A 21,225-nucleotide genomic window follows, 5' to 3' on the forward strand; every position below is an offset into this window, starting at 1 on the left:
ATGTCAGAAAACTGTCCAGGGGGCAGTTAGCCAGGCCCAGAGAGAGGAGGTCCTGGGTTCGAATCTAGCCTCAGGCACTTAGCTCTGGGACCCTAGGAAAGTCACAACCCCCATTGCCTAGCCCTTAGCATTATTCTGCCTTTGGAGTCAGTACTAGTATTGATTCTAAAATGAAAGGTAAGGGTTAGTTTGGATTTGGGTTTGGGTTTTTTTTTTTTAACCCTTACCTTCCATCTTGGAGTCAATACTGTGTATTGGCTCCAAGGCAGAAGAGTGGTAAGGGCTAGGCAATGGGGGTCAAGTGACTTGCCCAGGGTCACACAACTGGGAATGGGTTTGGGTTTTTAAAGAAGAAAATTATCCCAAATTGTTTCTACATGTAATTTTTAAAAGTTTTTTTAAAGTTTGAATATAAAAAAATTGAATATATATTCAAATATATATACTCACTGCAAAATTCCTCTCAGACCCAGTAAGATCAAGGGAAAGAGAAATGGAAGGAATAACCAAGGTTATCAGAAATCAGGAACTGAACCCACCAGCCACCACTCCATAAATTAGAAGACGTCTCTTCTCTCTAGTCATGGAGCTTCTAAAATAGATGTTGAGACTCAGATGGAAATGGACACTTTTTTGGTCCTCAGAGAGGAGAAGCATATTGGCCAGCTCACTAATCAAATCTGGAAATGTACCACCATCATAATTGATTAGGAGATGGATTTGATTTTGTGTTAACTTCAAAGAGGCAATATATTATTGTGAAAACTGTACTGACTGGGGTAGCTAGGTGTCTTAGTTGATGGAGAGTCAGGCCTAGAGACAGGAGGTCCAGGATTCAAATCTGGCCTCAGACACTTGCTAGCTGTGTGGCTCTGAGCAAGTCACTTATCCATCATTTGCCTAACCCTTAAGCCATTCTTTTGCCTTAGAACCAATCAATTCTAAGGCAGATGGTAAAGCTTTAAAAAAATTTTTAATCAGAAAATCACCTAGCCACAATGGATCCTAGTTTCACCTCTATCAACAAGCAATATAGCAGAAATAGCCCTAAATGTGGATGGAATCAGAGAACTTGAGCTTAAATCCTGATTCTGTTTCTTACTAGCAGAGTCTCTGGGCATCAGTTTCCTTCCTCATCTGTAAAATGAGAGCTTTGGGCTACATGATCTCTTTGGCCCTTTCTAGCTTTTAATGCTATGTTCCATGAACTAAATTGATCTGATCCAATTCAAACAGCATTTGTTAAATATCTAATACACATGTAAGACAAGATTCTAGAGGCCAGGAGGTGCTGGGGATCTGTGGACAAAATTTAAATCTACCCTTGCCTTCAAGAAGTTTATACTCTATTGCAGGATATAACCTATAAGCAGTTAAGTATAGACATAAGATTATTTGAGGAAAGAGGGCGGTAGCACCATAGGGAGCAAAAAGGGTTTCTCCTGCCTTTGATGGCACAAAAGCTGATGCATGAGCTGAACCTTGAGGAAAGTCAGAGATTCAAAGAGGTGGTGGGAAGAGCTGCATTTGGGGTATGTGGAATGGGGGGAGGCAGAACCTGTCCAAAGAAATACAGAAGGGAGATGGAGTACTGAGTTTGGGGAGCAGCAGATTAGGCCAACTTGACTGGAATGGAAAGTAGGAAGGGGATTCATGTGAAATAAGCCTAGGAAAGTAGGCCAGAGGCAGACTGTGAAGGACTACCTTGCTCTGTGCCCTTGGATAAGAACTCAATTCAGCAGACATTTATTAAACACTTAATACTAGACAAGAAGGCACTTGGCCGCTGTGGACTTATTTCTCTATCTGCAGAAAGAGAACATTATCAAAGAATGTCAGCTCTGGTAGGAGGAACCTTAGAGATCACCAAGCCCTCATTCAACCCCTCATTTTACAGATGAGAAAACTCAAACCCAGAAAGTGAAGTGATTTACTGAAAGCCATACATTGAATTAGCAGCAGAACCCAGGTCTTTGGGGTCCAACTTCTAGACAGACTTTCCACTATCCCAGGCTGCCTCCTCCCTGTCTTCCCTATATCTTGGAGTAGCTATGAATAAAAAACAGTGGAAATGTCCTATAAAAGTTTAAAAGGCCAGGATTCAGGTAAATAAGGGAACAGGTGGGAAGGGAGAGACTAGCACTATCTCCCCTATTGAAAATATGGAAAGACTGATGGACAAACTGAAGAGTAAGATAGTGTCCTAGGCCAAAAGTGTTCCATGAAGGAAAGGGACAAGTCTGTGACTCTCCTCGTTGATCTGTGGGTCAGAATAGAAATGATTTGGTGGTTAGTTGGCCTTCACCAACAAGGACTATTTCTTGTCCTACAAATTATAACCACTTCAGGGGGAGTGCTCTATCACTTTTTCTGCTCCTAGATTCTCTAAAAAGGTAGACCTAGAGCAAGGTGAAGAACAGGGCTGAGAATGACTTGCTGGAATTTTTTGTCATGGTTTTTCTTTTCTTTTTTCCCATGGTTACATGATTCTCGTCATCTCCCTCCCTTCTTCCCTCCCCCCTCCCAGAGTTAACAAGTAATTTCACTAGGTTTTATATATATACACACACACACACATATATTATCACTCGAATCCTATTCCCATAGTATTCATTTTTGTAATAGAGTAATCTTTTAAAACCAAAACCCCAATATAAACAAGTGATAAATCATGTGTTTTCTTCTGTGTTTCTGCTCCCACAGTTCTTTCTCTAGATGTGGATAAGAGTTCTTTCTCATAAGTCCCTCAGGATTGTCCTGGATCATTGCATTGCTATTAATAGCAAAGTCAATTACATTTGATCGTTCCACAATGTTTCACTCTCTGTGTACTATGTCCTCCTAGTTCTGCTCATTTCATTCCATATCAGTTCATGGAGGTCTTTCCGGTTCTTATAGAAATAAAGCAGGTGATCATTCCTTATAGCACAAGAGTATTCCATCACCATCATATGCCACAATTTGTTCCTTGCTGGTATTTCTAAAAGGAAATTAGAATATGCCTATCCAGATGGCCCAGATCCCACCTTCCTTAAAAGAAATCACCAGAAGGGAAGTAGAGTGGACTCCTGAACAACTAAATCCTTTCAGGAGCACCTGAGGTAGTAAAGTTCCATGAATCCCAGATGGCAGTGAGCATCTCTTATTAACTCAGAGCCTCAGAAACAAAATCCATACCTTACGTCCTCCTATCATATCTATTTTGGAACTTGTGCCCATCCCTCAGCAAATCTAGTGGGCCTAAGAAGGGAGAAGTAGGCAGAAGAGAGGAACTGATAAATATGTAAAGCACTGAAGTATTTGGCTACAAAACACAGGCCAAGAAGTCAATAAAAATTTAGAGTCAGATTTATTTCTCCAAAGTCACATAATGAAAAATAAAATTGATTAGAAAGTTAGAACTTTGGAATGAACCAGCTAGTCAATAAATTTTGGATCAGCTTCTTTGGGGATTTCTTTCTTTTTTTCTTCCTTTTAGCACAAAGAAATAGATTAATGAAAAATAAAGATCCACTTGAAAGATAAGTCACTTCATTTTAAGACTCTTTCAGTGAGATGGATCGTCCTGGCTTTATAACATAAATTTGCAATCAGCCCTATTGATTCCTTAATGCTTCAGAGAAATATTGTTAAGATTGATTTAAAACCTTGCGTGTGTGTGTCTGTGTGTCTATGTGAAGTTACTACAAGTATGTGTGTGATGTGTGTATACCAGGACATGTGTAGGTATGCACATGTCATGATATGAGCAGAGATGGGCGCCCATATCAGGATGAAAGAAAGGGCATGTGCTTTTGCCAAGTTATGTGCAGATAGTACATGTGAACCACTGTGTTTAGAAAAGTGAGTGTTAGGATATATGGCAGTGTAGCTAAATATAGTTTGTATATGTGTCTGTGCCGCATTTCTATGTTAAGTTCCAAGTACAGAAATGAGCCTACTTGCTAATTAACAAAAATAACTTGCCCAAGTGCAGGGGTTTGCTTAATTTGGGTCATAACAAATATTCAAGTTAACTTTTTTTTTTATTAAACTACCTTTTTGAAACAAGATGAGGCACCTCTCTTCATTCTTTATAGAGATGGAATATTATAGGTAAGGAACATTGTAGCCTGATTGACTCAGTTGACATGATTATTTTTTCTGAATTGCTTTTTTTCCCCTCTCTTCATTTTTGTTACAAGAAATGGCTCTCTGGAGAAGAGAGGGAAGAGGAATATATTTGGAAATAAAGGTGAAATAAAAACAAAAGATAACAATAAATATTCTTTAAGATCTCTGAAAAGTTCTTCTTAAATTAACTTAATTTAAAAAGTCATTTCATTAAGTTAATAGACTTTTAAGAAACAATTAAATTAATTTAAAATAATCCTTTCAATGAAGTTTTTTTTTTTTTAAAACTAGTCAGGCTAGGTTTTTTTTTATTAAACTAATTGTTTTTAAACAATCAAAGGTGTGTGTTTTTTAATTATCTTCATTATTTTCAAGTCCAGCATTGGTTTTTTTCTTCACATTTCTAGATAGGCACACTTAGTTCCAATGAGCCAATTTGACGCTGCACAGAGCCAAAACTAGCTATTTTCATACAAACTATGGAGAGGAAGCAGCCATGGCCTGGGGAAGAGTTTATTTGGGGTTCAGCCACTATGAGTCACTTGGTAGCTTCCCATTTTCTTTCTAACTCTTTCTCACTAACCAGATACTCGATTTCTCCCTAGACAAAGAACTGCATGTGCTATCCAAACGCCATCTAACTTTTAGTATTCTAAGGCAAAATTCCAGTCATCCTGTGCTAATTATAATTGTATATGGTGGGAGCAGCTGGGTGGCTCAGTGAATTGAGAGTCAGGCCCAGAGATGGGAAGTCCTGGCTTCAAAACTGGCCTCAGACACTTCCCAGCTGTGTGACCCTGGGCAAGTCACTTAACCCCCATTGCCTAGTCCTTACTACTCTTCTGCCTTGGAACTGATACACAGTATTGATTCCAAGATGGAAGGGAAGGGTTTAATAATAGTAGTAGTAGTAGTAGTAGTATATGGCAGCCTTAATGTTGGAGTGTATGTGTGTATGTCTGCCTGTCTGTCTAGGGATCTCTTAACTTCTTACCAGCCCCAGTGGCATTGACAGCCTATTGAACCCCAAAGGAAGTTCCCACAATCCCATTTCAAAATGTCCCTTCTCCAAGCCATCCCTCTTCCTTACCTGAGCAGCCCCCAGAACAGAGCAATCAAAAGCACTCCCTGTGTTCAGTCTCCAACATGTCACGTTTGCTTCTTCCTCCTATTGCCTAGCTTCTCCCAGGCTGAGGAGCTGAGGCAGAGCCCCAGGGCAGACTAGGCTTTCCCCAGGCTGTGAATCTGTCCTCCTCTGTAACCATCATCCCTTTCCCTGCTTCTCCCAGGCTCCCAAGAAGGAGCTCCAGAACGGTGTGATCCGTGGCTACCAGATCGGTTACCGGGAGAACAGTCCCGGCAGCAATGGGCAATACAGCATTGTGGAGATGAAGGCCACCGGGGACAGCGAGGTCTACACCCTGGACAACCTGAAGAAGTTTGCTCAATATGGGGTGGTGGTCCAGGCCTTCAACCGGGCAGGGACGGGCCCCTCATCCAGCGAAATCAATGCCACTACACTGGAGGATGGTGAGGAGGATGGTGATGCCCTTGGGGGGCAAGGCTGCTACGGGGTGGCTACAACTAAGGGACGGCCGGTGATTCCAGAGTTGATCACCAATGCATGAAATGACAGAGCTGGAAGACAACTGAATGGGAGATAGCACAGTATATTAGACTTGGAATTACAAATACTGGGGTTCAAAATCTAACTCTGATATTTACTAGCTCTATGAACTTAATCAAGACACTTGACCTCAATCTATCTCAGTTTCCTCATCTGTAAAGCTGGGATGATAGCATCTTCCTCTTTGGGTTGTTATGAGAATTTAATCAGATAATATGTGTAAAGTACTTTGAAAAGTGCCATCTGAAATGTCCGCTATTCTTATGTTTTAATATTGATATCATTGACAAATACTCTCCCATTTCCCAAATGGAAAATGCTATAGTACTTCATGCTTGAACCTGAAGAGAAAGAGTCTTTGGTACCCCTCAGAAAATGGTCAAAGACTATTTCCATCTCCCTAAAAAGGAAAGAACAATTTAAGACCAGTCCTTTCTCCCTAGAACCGTGAAAGAATTTCCAGGGTGGCTAAAATGTAGAGGATAGAGCATTGGATCTAGAACTGGGGAAGACCTGAGTTCAAATCCTACCCCAGCCATTTACTTGCTGTGTTTCTCTGGACAAGTCATTTAAACTCTATTTGCCTTAATTTCCTCATCTATTAAAAAAATTCCTCATCTATAAAATCTAAAACCAAAAAAAAAAAAACAAACTCATCTATAGCCCCCACCTCCCAGGGTTGTTGTGAGGATCAAATGAGATAATAATTATAAAGCATTTTATAAACCATAAGGTATTGTATATAAATACTAACCATTTTTTGTTGTTGCTGCTGTGCACTCATGTCTGACCATTTGTGACCCCATTTGGAGTTGTCTTGGCAAAGATACTTGAGTGATTTGCCATGTCCTTCTCCAGTTCATTTACCCACTGCTTTCCAAAGCTGAAGTTTTGAATCCAAGATAGTTACAGGTAAGCCCCTGAGTCAGGGGCTTGAAACCCAGAATCAGTGGCTCCGAATCGCAGAATGCCAGAGATGGAGGTATCTTGGAGATCTTCTACTTTAACTCTCTCATTTGACAGATAAGGAAACAGGGGCTAAATGACTAGCCTGAGTCTTCTGCCTTGGTTAAGGCAGGCTTTACTATTCCCAGAGAAGATGAATCCTATTTGGAGTGATTTGGGGGTACCAGAAAGTGCACAGGCACCCCAGAATTTCCCCCAGGGATCTATCACCCTGCCTGGAGTTCATATTCAGTATTTCTATCTCCTTATCTGGTCCCCCTTTAGAAAGAAGATGTTCCCTGTCAGGAGCCAAGAATTTCAAAAGATCTTAGCAATGATAACATAAGCTGAGCCTCTCATTTTCAGGGTGAGGGAACTGATGGCTAGGAAAGGGAAATTAACTTCCTCAATCTCAAGTCACACAGACTTGGAGTAAGTGGCAGAATTTGCATTCAGACTCAGAGTCTTAGACTATATAGTCCTGGTTCCTCAATGACCCATTGGTGTGGGTGAATTTAGCAGAGATAAGAGGCAGAGGCTATAGCAGCCTGGGAACACTGGGTATTTGGGGAAGGAGAAAATAGGGAAAGAAGAGAAAAGGGCATTGAAAGGAGGGATGATGTCACCAAAGGTAATCACAACTTTCTAATTGAGACCCTGTCCTCCTCCTCCATCCTCAGCCTTTCCTCGGTCTCCCTGCTTCTACCCCTTCTCTCTCTCATCCTAGCTCTTGACTTGCTTAAATCATTTAAGATCAAAGTCTAACCTCTTAACTCTAGTCCAGCAGACTAGCAGTGTAGTAGACTCTGCAAAATAATGGTCTTATTTGTGTCACTGATTCATCCCTTACCTGCACCCCTATTCTCAGGGTCTGAAGAGAAGCAAGTTACTTCACTTGCTTCCTCCTGTCCCATCGGCCAAGGGCAGTGAGGATTTATTTGTATAACTGTCCTTGTGGGCTTTGGGGAGCTTGCCTTCTCTTGACCAGTTTACCAGATAGTAAATAGAAGCTTCCTTTGGAGCAGTGCTAGGTTCCATACTGAGTTTCACATACAAACATATCCTTTATCCAAAACAAAACTACAATTTTAACAAACTTCCCCAACATATAAGGTCTTTGTTAGCACCTGGCTTTTCACCAAACTTGTAAAACTTTCTTAGGTATACTGGGTGTCCCAAGAGTTTTAAATTGCACTAAGGCTTTTGGGACACCCCATGGAGCCCACCATATCCTAGGTAATACAGTCCAAATGATGCTGGAAAAAAACTTTTTTTCTTCTCCTTAATTATATATACACCAGATCTACTTCATCGATCTTGGTTTTAGAATAGTTTGTTTTTGTTTGTTTAAATGCAGTATGTGGATTTAAAAATCTGGAAATGGGTGAGACAGCTCTGGAAGTATTTAATAAGCGAATATCATGGCCCCTTTCATTTTGGTACAAAGCTATGAACTTCATGAAACTTGGTAAAGGAAGAAGTAAAATAAATACTGAGAGGATAATAAAACATAAATACTTAAAGAAAGAAAAAGCACCAGTCAAAATAACTAGGATTATACTCAAAACAAACTCAGTAACTATATGAACACAGTTACAAAACACTTTTAGATAAAGTCACACCTAAACAACTGGGAAAATATTAATTGCTCATGTTAGGCTGAGCCAATATAAAAAAATGACAATCCTACCTAAATTAATTTTCTTTCTCAATACCGTGTCAAACTACCCAAAAATTATTTCCTAGAACTAGAAAAAATAAAACCAAAAAAGCATTAGTCCTTGACTCCCAAATTCTATGACGCTGTTAGTCCTAACCTACTAGCTGCATCCTAGGTAAGTTGCTGACTCTTAGAGTTGGAAGGAACCTCAGAAGTCCCTAGTCTAATTTGTACCTGAACAGGAATCCCTTCTACCATATCCATGACAAATCATTCAGGCTCCACTTTAGAGACCTTCAGGGATGAGGAAACCCATTACTGCCTATCAACTTATGCATAGCTTTAAGAATTAAGGTTTTCCTTAGATCAAACAAAAATCTGCCTCTCCAATTTCTACCCATTACACTTAGTTCTGCCCTATGAAGCCAACTAAAATAATCCAGAGTGATCATGGCAGCCCTAAATCATCTCTTCTCCAAATTAGATAATCCTAATTCCTCTACTCTATTCTTCTATATCCTGATCTCAAATTACCTCTCTAACCTGAGCTACCTTCTCTATATGTGCCAGATTGTGTCCAATTTGTCAATGCCCTTCCTAAAATGAACCCAATAGAGACTAAATATAATCTGACCCAGATAAAACAAAGAAGTTGGAGTCATTTCTTGATCCTGTGTTTCCACTTCTACAAAATGGAATAATAATTACAAATACCATTCCCTACACAGAAGTTTGATGTAAGGAAAACATTTTGTAAACCTACATGAATGTGAGTTCTTATTATCCTCTTCAAAGAACCTTTGCTAAATACCAGTTTACACATGGGGATGGGATAAAGCACCATATAGTCAGTTAACATGGGCCTAAAACTCTTGTCAAGAGTCAGAAAAATTCCTTTCTCTTGAGGGCCACTCTCCAACAGGAAAAAAAATGGTAATCAGTACACATACATGAAATATAAAACATTATAGATGTTAAAGATGGACGATAAAAACTGGAGAGAAGAAAGTCAGGAAGGAGAAAAGAAGGGGAAGGAAAAAAGAAAAGATATAGTGAAGAAGGCAAAGAAAGAGAAAGCAATTGAGAAAGAAGATGAGAAAGCCAAAAGAAAGAGAAACAGACAGGGAGAAAGACATCCAGGAAGACACATGAGGTTAGAGAGGGTGACAAAATAAAGAAACATACTCAGTAATTTATGAGGTGAATGTTAGCCAAAGGTTAAGCTATTTACTTGAGTTGTAGGATTCAGAGTGATATCATTTATTATCTATTGCCTCTTTAAATTTTAAATTTAAGGTTACAGTTCACAAGTCTTCAACGACTCTAATATCTAACTCCTCATCTGTTCCACTTTGTATGGAATAACCAGAGCAATCCACTAGAACGGAAATTATTCTCTGTAGTGTATTAGTGAGAAGAAAGACAGATAAAATCAAGCCAAAGAATGACCTAAATTACTGATCTGGAAGTTTCCACCATATGCTGCTGCCTTAAGACTCAAAGACCTAAGAAAAAAGGTGTCAAAACAAACGGCACACATTCTATAACCAAGTAAAAGCTAAAGGTCAACATATAACTTTATAGCAGAGTAGGACAGCTGAATATATATCAAGATCACAAAAGTTTGGAGTATTTGGGGAAAGTATGTACAGGGTCATGATGGAAGATAGCAGGACAGCTAGGTGGCTCAGTGGATAGAGAACCAGATCTGGAGACAGGAGGTCCTGCATTCAAATCTGACCTCAGTCACATCCTAGTTGTGTGACCCTGGGTAAGTCACTTAACCCCAGTTGCCTAGCCCTTAGTGCTCTTCTGTCTTGGAATCGATATAGATTTCAATACTTGATATTAATTCTTAGACTGAAGGTAAAGGTTCAATACTTGGTATCAATTCTTAGACAAAAAGTAAGGGTTATTTAAAAAAAAAACATGGAGGGTAGCCGGGGAATTTACAAGGTAAGATTAGACTGCATGAAGAGTTTACTCTCAATTCAGAATTCAATCAATCAGTCAGTAAACATTTATTAAGCATTTACTCTGTGCTAGCCCTTGGATTCAGATGGTCCAATTCATGATGGAGGTGGTAGGATTTCAGAAAGTTTGAAATGTGAGAAAGAGGTCACTTTAGTAAGTGGAGTTTCAAAATAAAAAAGTTGTACTTTGGGAAGAGGACTCAAGTTGGGAGGGAGAGGTCTAGATGAAGGAAGCTTCATGACGGTGTCCCCACGGGGGCAGGAGGGTGCTAACTGAGATGAAACTAGTGTACCAAGTTTATCCCAGCATCACTATTCTAACTATGGGCCAGAGTGGGAAACATCTGGACAGGGCCTGGACTGCCTGTAACCTTCAGCAGCTGTTGGCCTCCCATCGTGCTAACTCCTCTTCTCTCTCCTGGGGCCATTGACATTTCCATCAGGAAGGAATCGGCAATAGCCATGGAGTCATTCCCCAACAAAAAGGGGAGGAAAAAAGTTTCCAGCCACATTTGCTCAGCAGTTTTTCATACTTAATTAAGGCCCTCGTTATCCTGTCAAATCCTGATCGTTTCCTGGCAATATTAGCACTCCTCCTGGGGTATTCAAGGGCCCCAGCTTTAACAATGGTGTCTTTTCCATAATTATATTACCTTCATTTTGTTGGAACGGGCGATCTGTATTAGTTTATTACACTCGGTCCCTAATTACATGGCGCTTATATTTTTACACCTAAGTAATATGAAACAATAATCATTCTCAAAGAGGATCGTTAGGATGATGTATTATCATTTAAATGCTCATAAAAATTAGAGTTGCCTCTTGTGGGGCAACAGGATCTAATTACCTTCCATCCAGCTTTCTACATCCTTTCTCCCATTCAGAGCAAGGCAGATTAGGTCTCTCCTTTGTCCCTTGCCCTTCAGTAGGCAGTGGGAAGTCCCATTGGTGTTCTACCCAAGTAACACTAGGGGAATCAACGTGCCTTCAGATTTGCAATAACAAAATAAGGAGATCTGCATGAAAACACCATTGCAACTCCAGGACTAGATTGTATAAGGAAGGATCTAGGCTAAAAGTAAAGAAGGCTTCCCTTAAAGGGAGAGGTAAATGGCAATGGAATGGGTAACTAAGACAGATTGTGTTTGTGATCTCCTCCCCTAGAAATCTTCTCAAAATGATTTCATATTATCTGGAGTTGTTTGGAGATGTTGAGGTATGACGTCAGGGAGATGGTCCCTTCGATCCCCAAAAAGTCCTATCCTACCACAGGCATTATTCTCCCCTTTGGGAGAACATGGGACAGTGCCAGGTGACTCCACTCCTCTCTGCCTCCTAGGAAATACAGCAGTCTTATCCCTTCTAACCCCTCCACTCCACTTTATTAGCTTCCGTTAGGTCTCAGGAGTTCTCATTCCCTGGTTTGTTCATTCAGTTCTTGGCCAGAGTTGACAGTCAATTGATTCCATTCCATTAGAATCTGTGGCTTGACGTGGTGAGACCACAGATCTACCATGTACCCAAAGCCATAATTCTGGGCTCTACTGAACATTTTACCTTTTTTCTTGACATCAAGTATTTATCCATGAAGAACTGATTAACAAACTAAGCATTATGGTGTAGTGGACCATACTAGAAAAGTATATCCAGGGAAACTTTAGGACATAATTAAATTGTAAATAACTCAGGGCAGCAACTAGGTCTTCCCCCACCTTTACCCACCCCTGGCTCTGTTCAGTGCTCCTGGAATAGAGTCCAACAAGGAGGATGCTCTAAGTCTGGGAGTTCTCCTATTAGTTATACTGTTCATTCTCCTGCTTTTTATTAGGACTATACCTACCCCAGCTAAAACAGCAATAAGCTTGGATCCTGAAAAGTATTTGTTCCTTAAAAATCTCAAGGAAAAGAAGCTTGCTGAATCTTCATATTGCTCCTCCAAAAATCTCTTAAGTCACAGTTACAGAATCACAAATAACTCTAATAGTTGAGGTTTCCATGATGTCAAGCTAAAATTCTATCCATTCACCCAATTTCTGTCCTTCTAAGAAAAACAGAATAACTCTACTCTTTCTTCCAAGAGACAGCCCCATTTGGCAGCTAGGCGGCTCAATGAATAAAGAGCCAGGCCTAGAGAGGGGAAGTTCTGGGTTCAAGTTTAACCCCAGATACTTCCTAGCTATGGAACCCTGGGCAAGTCACTTAATCCCCATTGCCTAGCCCTTACAACTCTTCTGCCTTGGAACTAATGTTGATTCTAAGATGGAAGATTAAAAAGAGAAAGAGAGAGATAAATAGTCCTTCAAATGTTTAAAGAAAGTTGCTGTGCCATCCCTAAATCTTCTCTTCCCCAGACTAAACATTCTCAGTCCCTTCAACAATAAACCTCATATAGCTTCACATCAAGGCCATTAACCATCTTAGTTGCCCTATTCTTAACACCCTTATAAGCATCCTTCCTGAAAAATGGTACCCAGAACTAAACACAAAGTTCCAGTTGTGGGTCATTCCCCTCATCCTACACATTATACTCCTCTTAATGTAGTAGATTTTTTGGCTGACATAAGACCCTATTGAATCATACTGAATTTGCAGTCTACTGAAACCCCCACATCTCTTTGGAGATGCTGTTGCATCCCTAGCCATGCTTTCTCCTTCTCATGAGGTTAATATAAGTCTTGACATTTGTCCCTATTAACTTTCATCTTATTGGATGAATCCAATAATAGTCTGAGACAAAGGGCTGGCAAGCTGGATCCAGCTTCATGGAGATGACTGACTTACTTGTTTTATTCGATCACCCCTCTATTCTCAGTCTAATTTCCTTCCTATTTCTCCTGCCCAGTGCCCAGCCAGCCTCCTGAGAATGTCCGAGCCCTGTCCATCACTTCTGATGTAGCTGTCATTTCCTGGTCAGAGCCACCACGGAGCACCCTTAATGGTGTCCTAAAGGGGTACCGGGTCATCTTTTGGTCTCTCTACATGGATGGGGGTGAGTACATGAGAATCTCAGTTTTTAGGATGGTGAGGAAAAAATAGTGGGTGTTGTCTTCTACAATCAGACCCACATTTCTCTCTAGGTGGGAAGGAGAGGATCATCCAAGTTCACAATCCCTGTTCTGTTCCATTCAGTATACCAGGGGGGGATGAGGTTATTATAAGAAAATGGAAGACGGTCCACTCAAGGTCTTCTTATACTAATCTCAAGACCAGACCCAGTGGGAATGTATGTTGGGTTTTATATACAGTAATAGTGGGAATAATGGCCAAGAAAATCCAAAGTGGTATATAATCCCTCCAAAATTTTCCATTTGCTTTTTCTTTTTTTTGTTTCTTTATTTTATTGTATTTGTGTTTTCCTATTTGCTTTTGAATAGACATTCCATCTCCACCTCCATTCCTTTGCATTGGCTGTCCCTCACGACTATAAAGCTCTCCCTCCTAACCTCTGATTAGCAGAATCCCTGACTTCCTCTAAGGATCAGCCCAAGCACCATCTCCTCTAGGAGGCCTTTCTTGGTCCACCCCCACTTTCAGCTATCCCTGCCTTCCCACTTAAGTCTACTTTCCACCTCTTCCATATTTATCTAACATATACTTCTTTATGGATATGTTGGCTCTTCCATTTGAACATAGGCTCCAAGGACAACTATATGGCTCAATGGATAGAGAGGCAGGCCTGGAGTTGAGAGGTCCTGGGTTCAAATGTGACCTTAGATATACTTCCTAGCTGTGTGACCCTGGGCAAGTCACTTAACCCCCATTGCCTAGGCCTTACCACTCTTCTGCTTTGGAACCAACACTTGGTACTGATTCTAAGACAGAAGGTGAGGGTTTTGTTGTTTTTTTAAATGAAATTTTAAAAGATGTTGGCTTCACATACTTCATGACAGAGAGATGATAGACTCAAGATATTGAGTAAGACATTCTGGGAATGGCCAATTATGAATTTGTTTTGTTTGACTATGACTTGTTATGAGGACTTTTCCTGTCTTTTAGTTTTTTACTGTTCATTAAGGGAAGGCAGAAGAGAGAAAAGAAATTATTCTTATTTGGAAAAATAATAAAATTAATTTGAAGTCAAAGAATGTTAGCCTTTTGAAGGAGGGGTTGTTCTGGCTTTTGCTTTATATCACTAACCTTCGCACAGTGCCCGTCACACAGTAAATGTAAGTGCTAGCATATGGGTTGACTGCATGAATCAATGAGTGAATTCCTTTTCAACAAGCATTTAAGTGTATTTTAGGGCCTGTGCTCGGCATTGGAGATGAAAAGACAAAACATAAAACAGTTCCTGCCTTCAAAAAGCTTACGTTGGAGGGTGCAACCATTAGACAAGTGAATACAAGATCATGGGAAGAGGAATGAGTAGTTAACTTATGGGAGAGAGAGGTTTCCGGTAGGAGAAGGCACCTGAGTTACCTCATAGAAAGAGGCAAAGGATTCTTACAGGCTACGGTAAAGAGGGAGAACATTCTGTCTACAGGAAACAGCCTGTGTAAAAACACAGAAATGGACAATGAAATACCAGCTTGGGGAAATAGTAAGAACACCAGTTTAACTAGAGCATAATCTATTTGAAAGGAAGAAGATTGTGAAATAAATCTTGACTAAAAGGCCAGAGAAAGATTGTAAAGGATTTAAATGCCAAACTGAGGAACTTGTATTTTATTCTAGAGGCACTAGGGAGTCACTGAGATTTTTTGAGCAGGGGAGTGATCTGGTCAGACCTGTGCTTTTTTTTTTTTTTGCCAACTATATGGAGAATGGATTGGAGAGGCGAGACTAGAAGCAGAGACGAGTTGAAATATCATTGCAATGATCCAGGAGAGATGTGATGAGGGCCTTTCCAGGGTTAGCTTGTCCTGATACTAAAATGGGTCTTTGTTTCCAAATGCTCACTGGTTCACAATGTATAGACCTGATCTAGAAATATGTAAGGTGGCTAGGGGAAGACCAATATAGGATTGGATGTTTGCTATGAATCACCCACAAAATGGACATGCCACATGCAGCTAATTGGGAGCTGACTGTTTTTACACTGATTGTATGCATGGTCAGGTGACTGGGCTTTTTCCTGCTTGGGACCCCACTAATTGTCCAAGCATTCCCCCTAAGATATTTCATTTGTAAAGAAATAAGGAACTAGGGGCAAGTTGGTGGCTCAGAGAATAAAGAGCCAGGCCTAGAGAGGGGATGTCCTGGGTTCACATCTGACCTTAGACACTTCCTAGCTATGTGCCCCTGGATAGGTCACCTAGCCCCAATTTTCTAGCTCTTGCTGCTTTTGGGCCTTAGAAAAGATACTTAGTATTGATTCTAAAATAGAAAATAAGAGAAGGAAGGAAGGAAGGAAGGAAGGAAGGAAGGAAGGAAGGAAGGAAGGAAGGAAGGAAGGAAGGAAGGAAGGAAGGAAGGAAGGAAGGAAGGAAGGAAGGAAGGAAGGAAGGAAGGAAGGAGGGAAAGAGGGAAGAAAGGGAGAGAAGGGAGGGAGGAGGAGAAAAGGAGAGAAGGGAGGGAGGAAGGGAGGAAAGGAGGGAAGCGAGAAGGGAGGGAGGGAAGGGAGGGAGGGAAGGAGAGAGGAAGGGAGGGAGAAGGGAAAGGAGAGAAGGGAGGGAGGAAGGGAAGAGAGAAGTTAGAGATGGGAGGAATGAAAGGAGGGATGGGAGAAAGAGAGGAGAGGAGAGAAGGGAGGGAGCACTGGGAAGGGAAAGTTGTTCTCAAATGAGTATTCTGTAGCTTTGGTAATGGGGGATATGGGTATGGGAGGGAGAACTATTGACTTAAAAGGGTGAGAGTTAAGTCAACTCTTGTCTAGGTCACAGGGATGAGAGGAGAGGATCTCAGGCCCTACACTCAGGTTCATTCTATTCCTCTCCCAAAATGGGAAACACCAGAACAAAAATGAAGGCCAAGTCTGAGCAAGGGAATTGAGAGGATATGATAAATCTGGATTTAGCCTCCAGCTGGTGCTCTTGCAACAGGAGGCAGAGACTCTGAGAGTGGCAAGAGAACAGCATCCCACAACTACACTCATTTCGTGTCTCTCTTGAGCAGAGTGGGGAGAGATGCAGAACATCACCACGACCCGGGAACGAGTGGAGCTTCGAGGCATGGAGAAGTTCACCAACTACAGTGTCCAGGTGCTGGCCTACACCCAGGCTGGGGATGGCGTCCGCAGCAGTGTGCTCTATATCCAGACCAAAGAAGATAGTAAGTTCCTTGGCACCAACACACACACACACACACACACACACACACACACACACACACAAATGCCCTCTCCTGAACTACTTTACCCAAGGCAGCCTGACTTTGACCTAAAGCCCTTTGGAGGGCAGAAATGATACACCCATGGACTGGCCTGACAAATGGATCTGATGTCACCCTCAAGACAAGACCCTTTTGAATAATTAGAATATAGACGGAGTTATAGGCCTTGAAGGACAAAGTCATGTCCAGAATATCATTCACTCCATAGGATTCAGTTCTTCTATAAGCATTTATTGAGTACTGACCGTGTGCTGGACACTGTACTAGTGCTAAAGATGCAAAGACTAAAGGAAGATATAATCCCTGCCTTCCAGGAGCTTATCTTGGGTGTGGGATGTGGGAGAAGGTACATAAGTGCTATATGCAGTAGGGAGTAGTAGAATAAAGGAGAGGTAAAGGGCAAAATACAAGAAGGGAAATATTTTTTAGCTTGGGAGATGAAGAGGAAATGATCCCTGATATGATCCTTGAAAGAAAAGAATTCTGGGCACAGTGAGGTAGCACAGTAGATGGAGGATTAGGCCTGGTATCAGGAGGATCTAGGTTCAAATCTGGCCTGTTGAATTTTTTTTTAAATCTTGCCTTCCATTTAAGTATCAATACTGTGCATAGCTTCCTAGACAGACAAGCAGTAAGGACTAGGCAATAAGGGTTAAGTGATTCACCCAAGGTCACACAGCTAGGAAAAATCTGAGGTCAGATTTGAACCCGATACCTCCCATTTCTAGGCCTGGCTCTCTATCCCTGGAGGCACTTCACTGCCCCCCTCAATATTGATTCTCAGACAAAAGGTAAGGATTAAAAATAAAATCAGCCCCTATCATCATCACTCAGGCCCAGAAGGGTCTGCCCCTGCTCTCCCTCCAAAATTGCCTTTTAAAGGTGATTTCTTTCCTCTTTGGTGTCACCTCATTGTCCTTGGACCCAGACATGGCAGGGAGAATGCTCCTTCCTGGACAGCATCCTGTAAGACTAGCCTTCAGCATAGGTCTCTACCCTTCCCCCTAAGCGCTCTCCCCCAGGATCCAGGGAGCACAGCGTAAATAAGCCCCCTCTTGCCACCATTAAAACCCTACCTGTTTGGTGTTGTGGGGTCAGGGCTACCCTGAAGGTACTGAAGCTGCTGGGTGGCAGATGCCCAAAGGTCCATAGAGGTGATGTTGGGATAAGCCAGCCAAGCCCATTAGGAGATTAAGGTCACAGATGTTCGGCGCCATTGCCCAACCTACCCTGAGCTGGGAGCAAAAGCTAAGGGCAGCTCCTTCCCTCAGTGCCTAAGGGGAGATGGACACCTCGATGCCCAAGCACCCAGGGGAGAGGTGGCACTATTCCTTCACGAGAACCCGGCTACCATCTGAGCCCCTTTTCCTTCCTGAAGTCACAGCCCCACCTGCAGTGCTGGCACAGGGGACTGACCTAGTCTTTACACTCTCTTCATTCGACAAGAGAGCCCCCTCCTTCCCTGAAAGAAGCCCAGAGAATGGAGTGGGCAGTCCATTCATCATGACCCCTGACGGGGCAACTCACACACAGTGAGGGAGGGAAGAAGGGAAGGAAAGAAGGAAAAAAGAGTCTGTCAACTCATAGCCACAGAATTATAATGTCCTGATACATAAAATAAAAAAAATCACAAGTTCCCAGGAGGAGATCTAACAGGGCTTTAGGAAAACCGTTTATCATAATGGTAGGAATGTAGGGTGGCTCTGTGGCTAGAGAGCAGGCCTGAAGCAGGAGGTCCTGGGTTCAAATTTGACCTCAGACATCTCCTAGCTGGGTGACCCTGGGCAAGTCACTTATCCCCCCTTGCCTGGCCCTTCCTGCTCTTCTGTCTTAGAATTCATACTAAGACAAAAGGGGAAGGAAGGAAGGAAGGAAGGAAGGAAGGAAGGAAGGAAGGAAGGAAGGAAGGAAGGAAGGAAGGAAGGAAGGAAGGAAGGAAGGAAGGAAGGAAGGAAGGAAGGAAGGAAGGAAGGAAGGAAGGAAGGAAGGAAGGAGGGAGGGAGGGAGGGAGGGAGGGACTTCAGTATGAAAGTAGATAGCAGGAAGGTGACCGTTGCTGATATGTGAACAAAGACTCAGTAGTAAGAAGGGGCAGCTAATGGTGTAGTAGATACTAAGCCAGACTTGGAATTAAAACAGATGTAGGTTAAAATCCAGCCTCAGATGTTCACTAGCTAGATGACCCTTGGGGAAGTCACTTAACCTTTCTGTCTCACTGTAAAATGGGTTTAAAAATAGTCCCTTTCTCATAGGAATGTTGAGGTGGCCATATGAGATAACATTTTTAAGATATTCCACAAATCTTAAAGTAATATATAAATTATTATTTTTATTAATATACCAGATCCCCTAGAGAAGGAAATGGCAAACCAGTGTAGTATTCTTGCCAAGAAAACCCCTTGGACACCTATAGGGTTACAAAGAATCAGACACCACTGAACCATGTTGTTGTTGTTGTTGATGTTGTTGTTGTTGATGTTGTTGTTGATGTTGTTGTTGTTGTTGTTGTTGTTGTTGTTGTTGTTGTTGTTGTTGTTGTTGTTGTTGAAGAGGAGGAACCACAAGAAAGCCAATTGGACCAGAATGCCAGAAGGAACCAGATAAGGAGGGCAGAAAGAGCTGAGCCTCATTACAATACCCCCCACAGTTTCCCTCTGACCTGGCTCTGGCCCTCAGTCACCACCACACATTGCAAACTTCGAAATGTTAGACAAATGTCAGTTGTTATCCCTATTTCCCCAGGGAGGCACTCCAGCCTTCCCTGGGCTGATCTAGCCTTCTTCCCCACTCAGTTCCAGGTCCCCCTGCCGGTATCAAAGCCGTCCCTTCATCGGCCAGCAGTGTGGTCGTGTCCTGGCTGCCTCCTGCCAAACCTAATGGGGTGATCCGAAAGTACACCATCTTCTGCTCAAGTCCTGGATCTGGACAGCCGGTGAGTGACACCCCCCCGCCCCCAGTGGCACAGCTAGCACAGTCAGAGGCCTAGTGCTTCTAAAGGAGGAGATGCCAGGCTGACCTCTAGAGCTGAGATAGAGGAAAGAGGGAGAACAAGCCTGCTGGGGGGGTGATAGGAGGAGGGGACATTATGTCCTGTCCCCACCAACAAGTTTGCCTCTGGGAACTTCCCAAGACTTTATCCTGGTTCATATTTATGGTCGACATAATTAACTTCAGTTCCAGGTGCCAGAGGGTCACAGCCAGGGGGGGAGGATGCAGGAGGAAACCAGGTCTTCAAGAGCCCCTTTGAGGGCCTTCAGGGTTATACAGACCCAGAGAATTCTGAGCAAGAATGGAGTCATCTCCGTCTCCAAATCCCGGACAAAGCTACGAACTTAGCCTGGCCTGGTGGGGAGAGAGGGACAGGGAGCTGGGACAGGGCTGGGGAGGGAAGGTTGGGGGAAGTTCCGGTCTCTTCAATGCCAGGTTAGCAGTGGCCATGACTGAGGAAGAAACAATGGACAAGCCAAGGTATAGACCTAAGAGGAGAGTCAAGAGAGGCCTTCCCCTCAGGCTCAGAGGGGCAGGGAGTGGGGTAAGGTGGGTGGGGAAAAGGGAGAGAGACCATTGTGGAGAGAGACAGGAGGGACCCCCAGTGGGGCCAAGAAAGCTGGGGACCCAGCACACACTCTCTTCTCCCTCTGTTCCCTCTAAGAGTGATAGGGAAAGCACCCAGGTCCCAGACAACCTCCCTATGCCTTTTGTATACTTTTTGCCTTTTCTTATTCACAAAGTGAATGATTAGAAGACATCCTCTTAGATCACCACATACCATGTGGAAAATCCTCAGACTAGAGCAAACATCTTTCCCATTTGGGACTTGAGTTTCTTTGGCCCCGGGGGAGGCAATAAACTCATGAGATACTGACATCAAAGCATTGAGGCAGGGGGCATGTAGGTGGGTAGAGAGCCAGGCCTCGAGATGGCAGGTCCTGGGTTCAAATGTGATCTCAGACACTTCCTAGCTCTGTAACCCCCTTATCACTCTTCTGCCTTGGAACCAATACACAGTATTGATTCTACGTTGGAAAGTAAGGGTTTAAAAAAAAAAAGCACTGAGGCAGGAACCAATGGCCTCTGTGCCTTTGTGAAAAAATGTGAGTATATATTGGTGTTCATATATATGTGCAAGTGAGGTAACATATATGAATCTGGGTGTGTGCATATATTAGGTAACCATATGCAAAAGTATATGGTACAGGGGGCATTTAGGTGGCACACAATGGATAGAACACCAGGACTGGAGACAGGAGGTCCTGGGTTCAAATCTGACCTCAGACACTAGCTATAGGACCCTGAGCAAATTACTTAACCCAGACTACCTAGCCCTTGCCACTTTCAACTTCTTAGAATTGATTCAAAAACAGAAGGTAAGAGGGGTTTTTTTTATATATATGATATGTGTATATGAATGTATGTGGGAGAGTGGAATGGAGCTGCTTGCCATGTGGCATTCAATGGAAACATCCAATGGAAGTCATCCAAGGTAGGGCCAGAGGGGCTCTGGTCATAGGAAGGGCAGCTGGGGTTGGGGTGAGCCACCATCATCACCTTTCCTAAGCCATCTGTATCTTCTTGAACCTGGACCCTCACAAATAAATGGATAGCATGTCTGGCCATTCAAGGATACCCAGGTACAC

General features: G+C 42.5%; 1 protein-coding gene across 1 annotated transcript in view; it reads left to right on the plus strand.

Annotated features, from left to right (window-relative positions):
- The window catches only part of DSCAML1 (DS cell adhesion molecule like 1), a 518,862-nt gene that overhangs the window by 477,480 nt on the left and 20,157 nt on the right, over positions 1 to 21,225 (plus strand). The window contains 4 exon segments of the mRNA XM_056794329.1: positions 5,403 to 5,643; positions 13,161 to 13,307; positions 16,373 to 16,528; positions 19,381 to 19,520. Of these exon segments, the coding sequence (XP_056650307.1) occupies positions 5,403 to 5,643; positions 13,161 to 13,307; positions 16,373 to 16,528; positions 19,381 to 19,520 (684 nt within the window).

This window comes from Monodelphis domestica, chromosome 4, assembly GCF_027887165.1.
Source record: "Monodelphis domestica isolate mMonDom1 chromosome 4, mMonDom1.pri, whole genome shotgun sequence".
NCBI classification, from domain to species: domain Eukaryota; kingdom Metazoa; phylum Chordata; class Mammalia; order Didelphimorphia; family Didelphidae; genus Monodelphis; species Monodelphis domestica.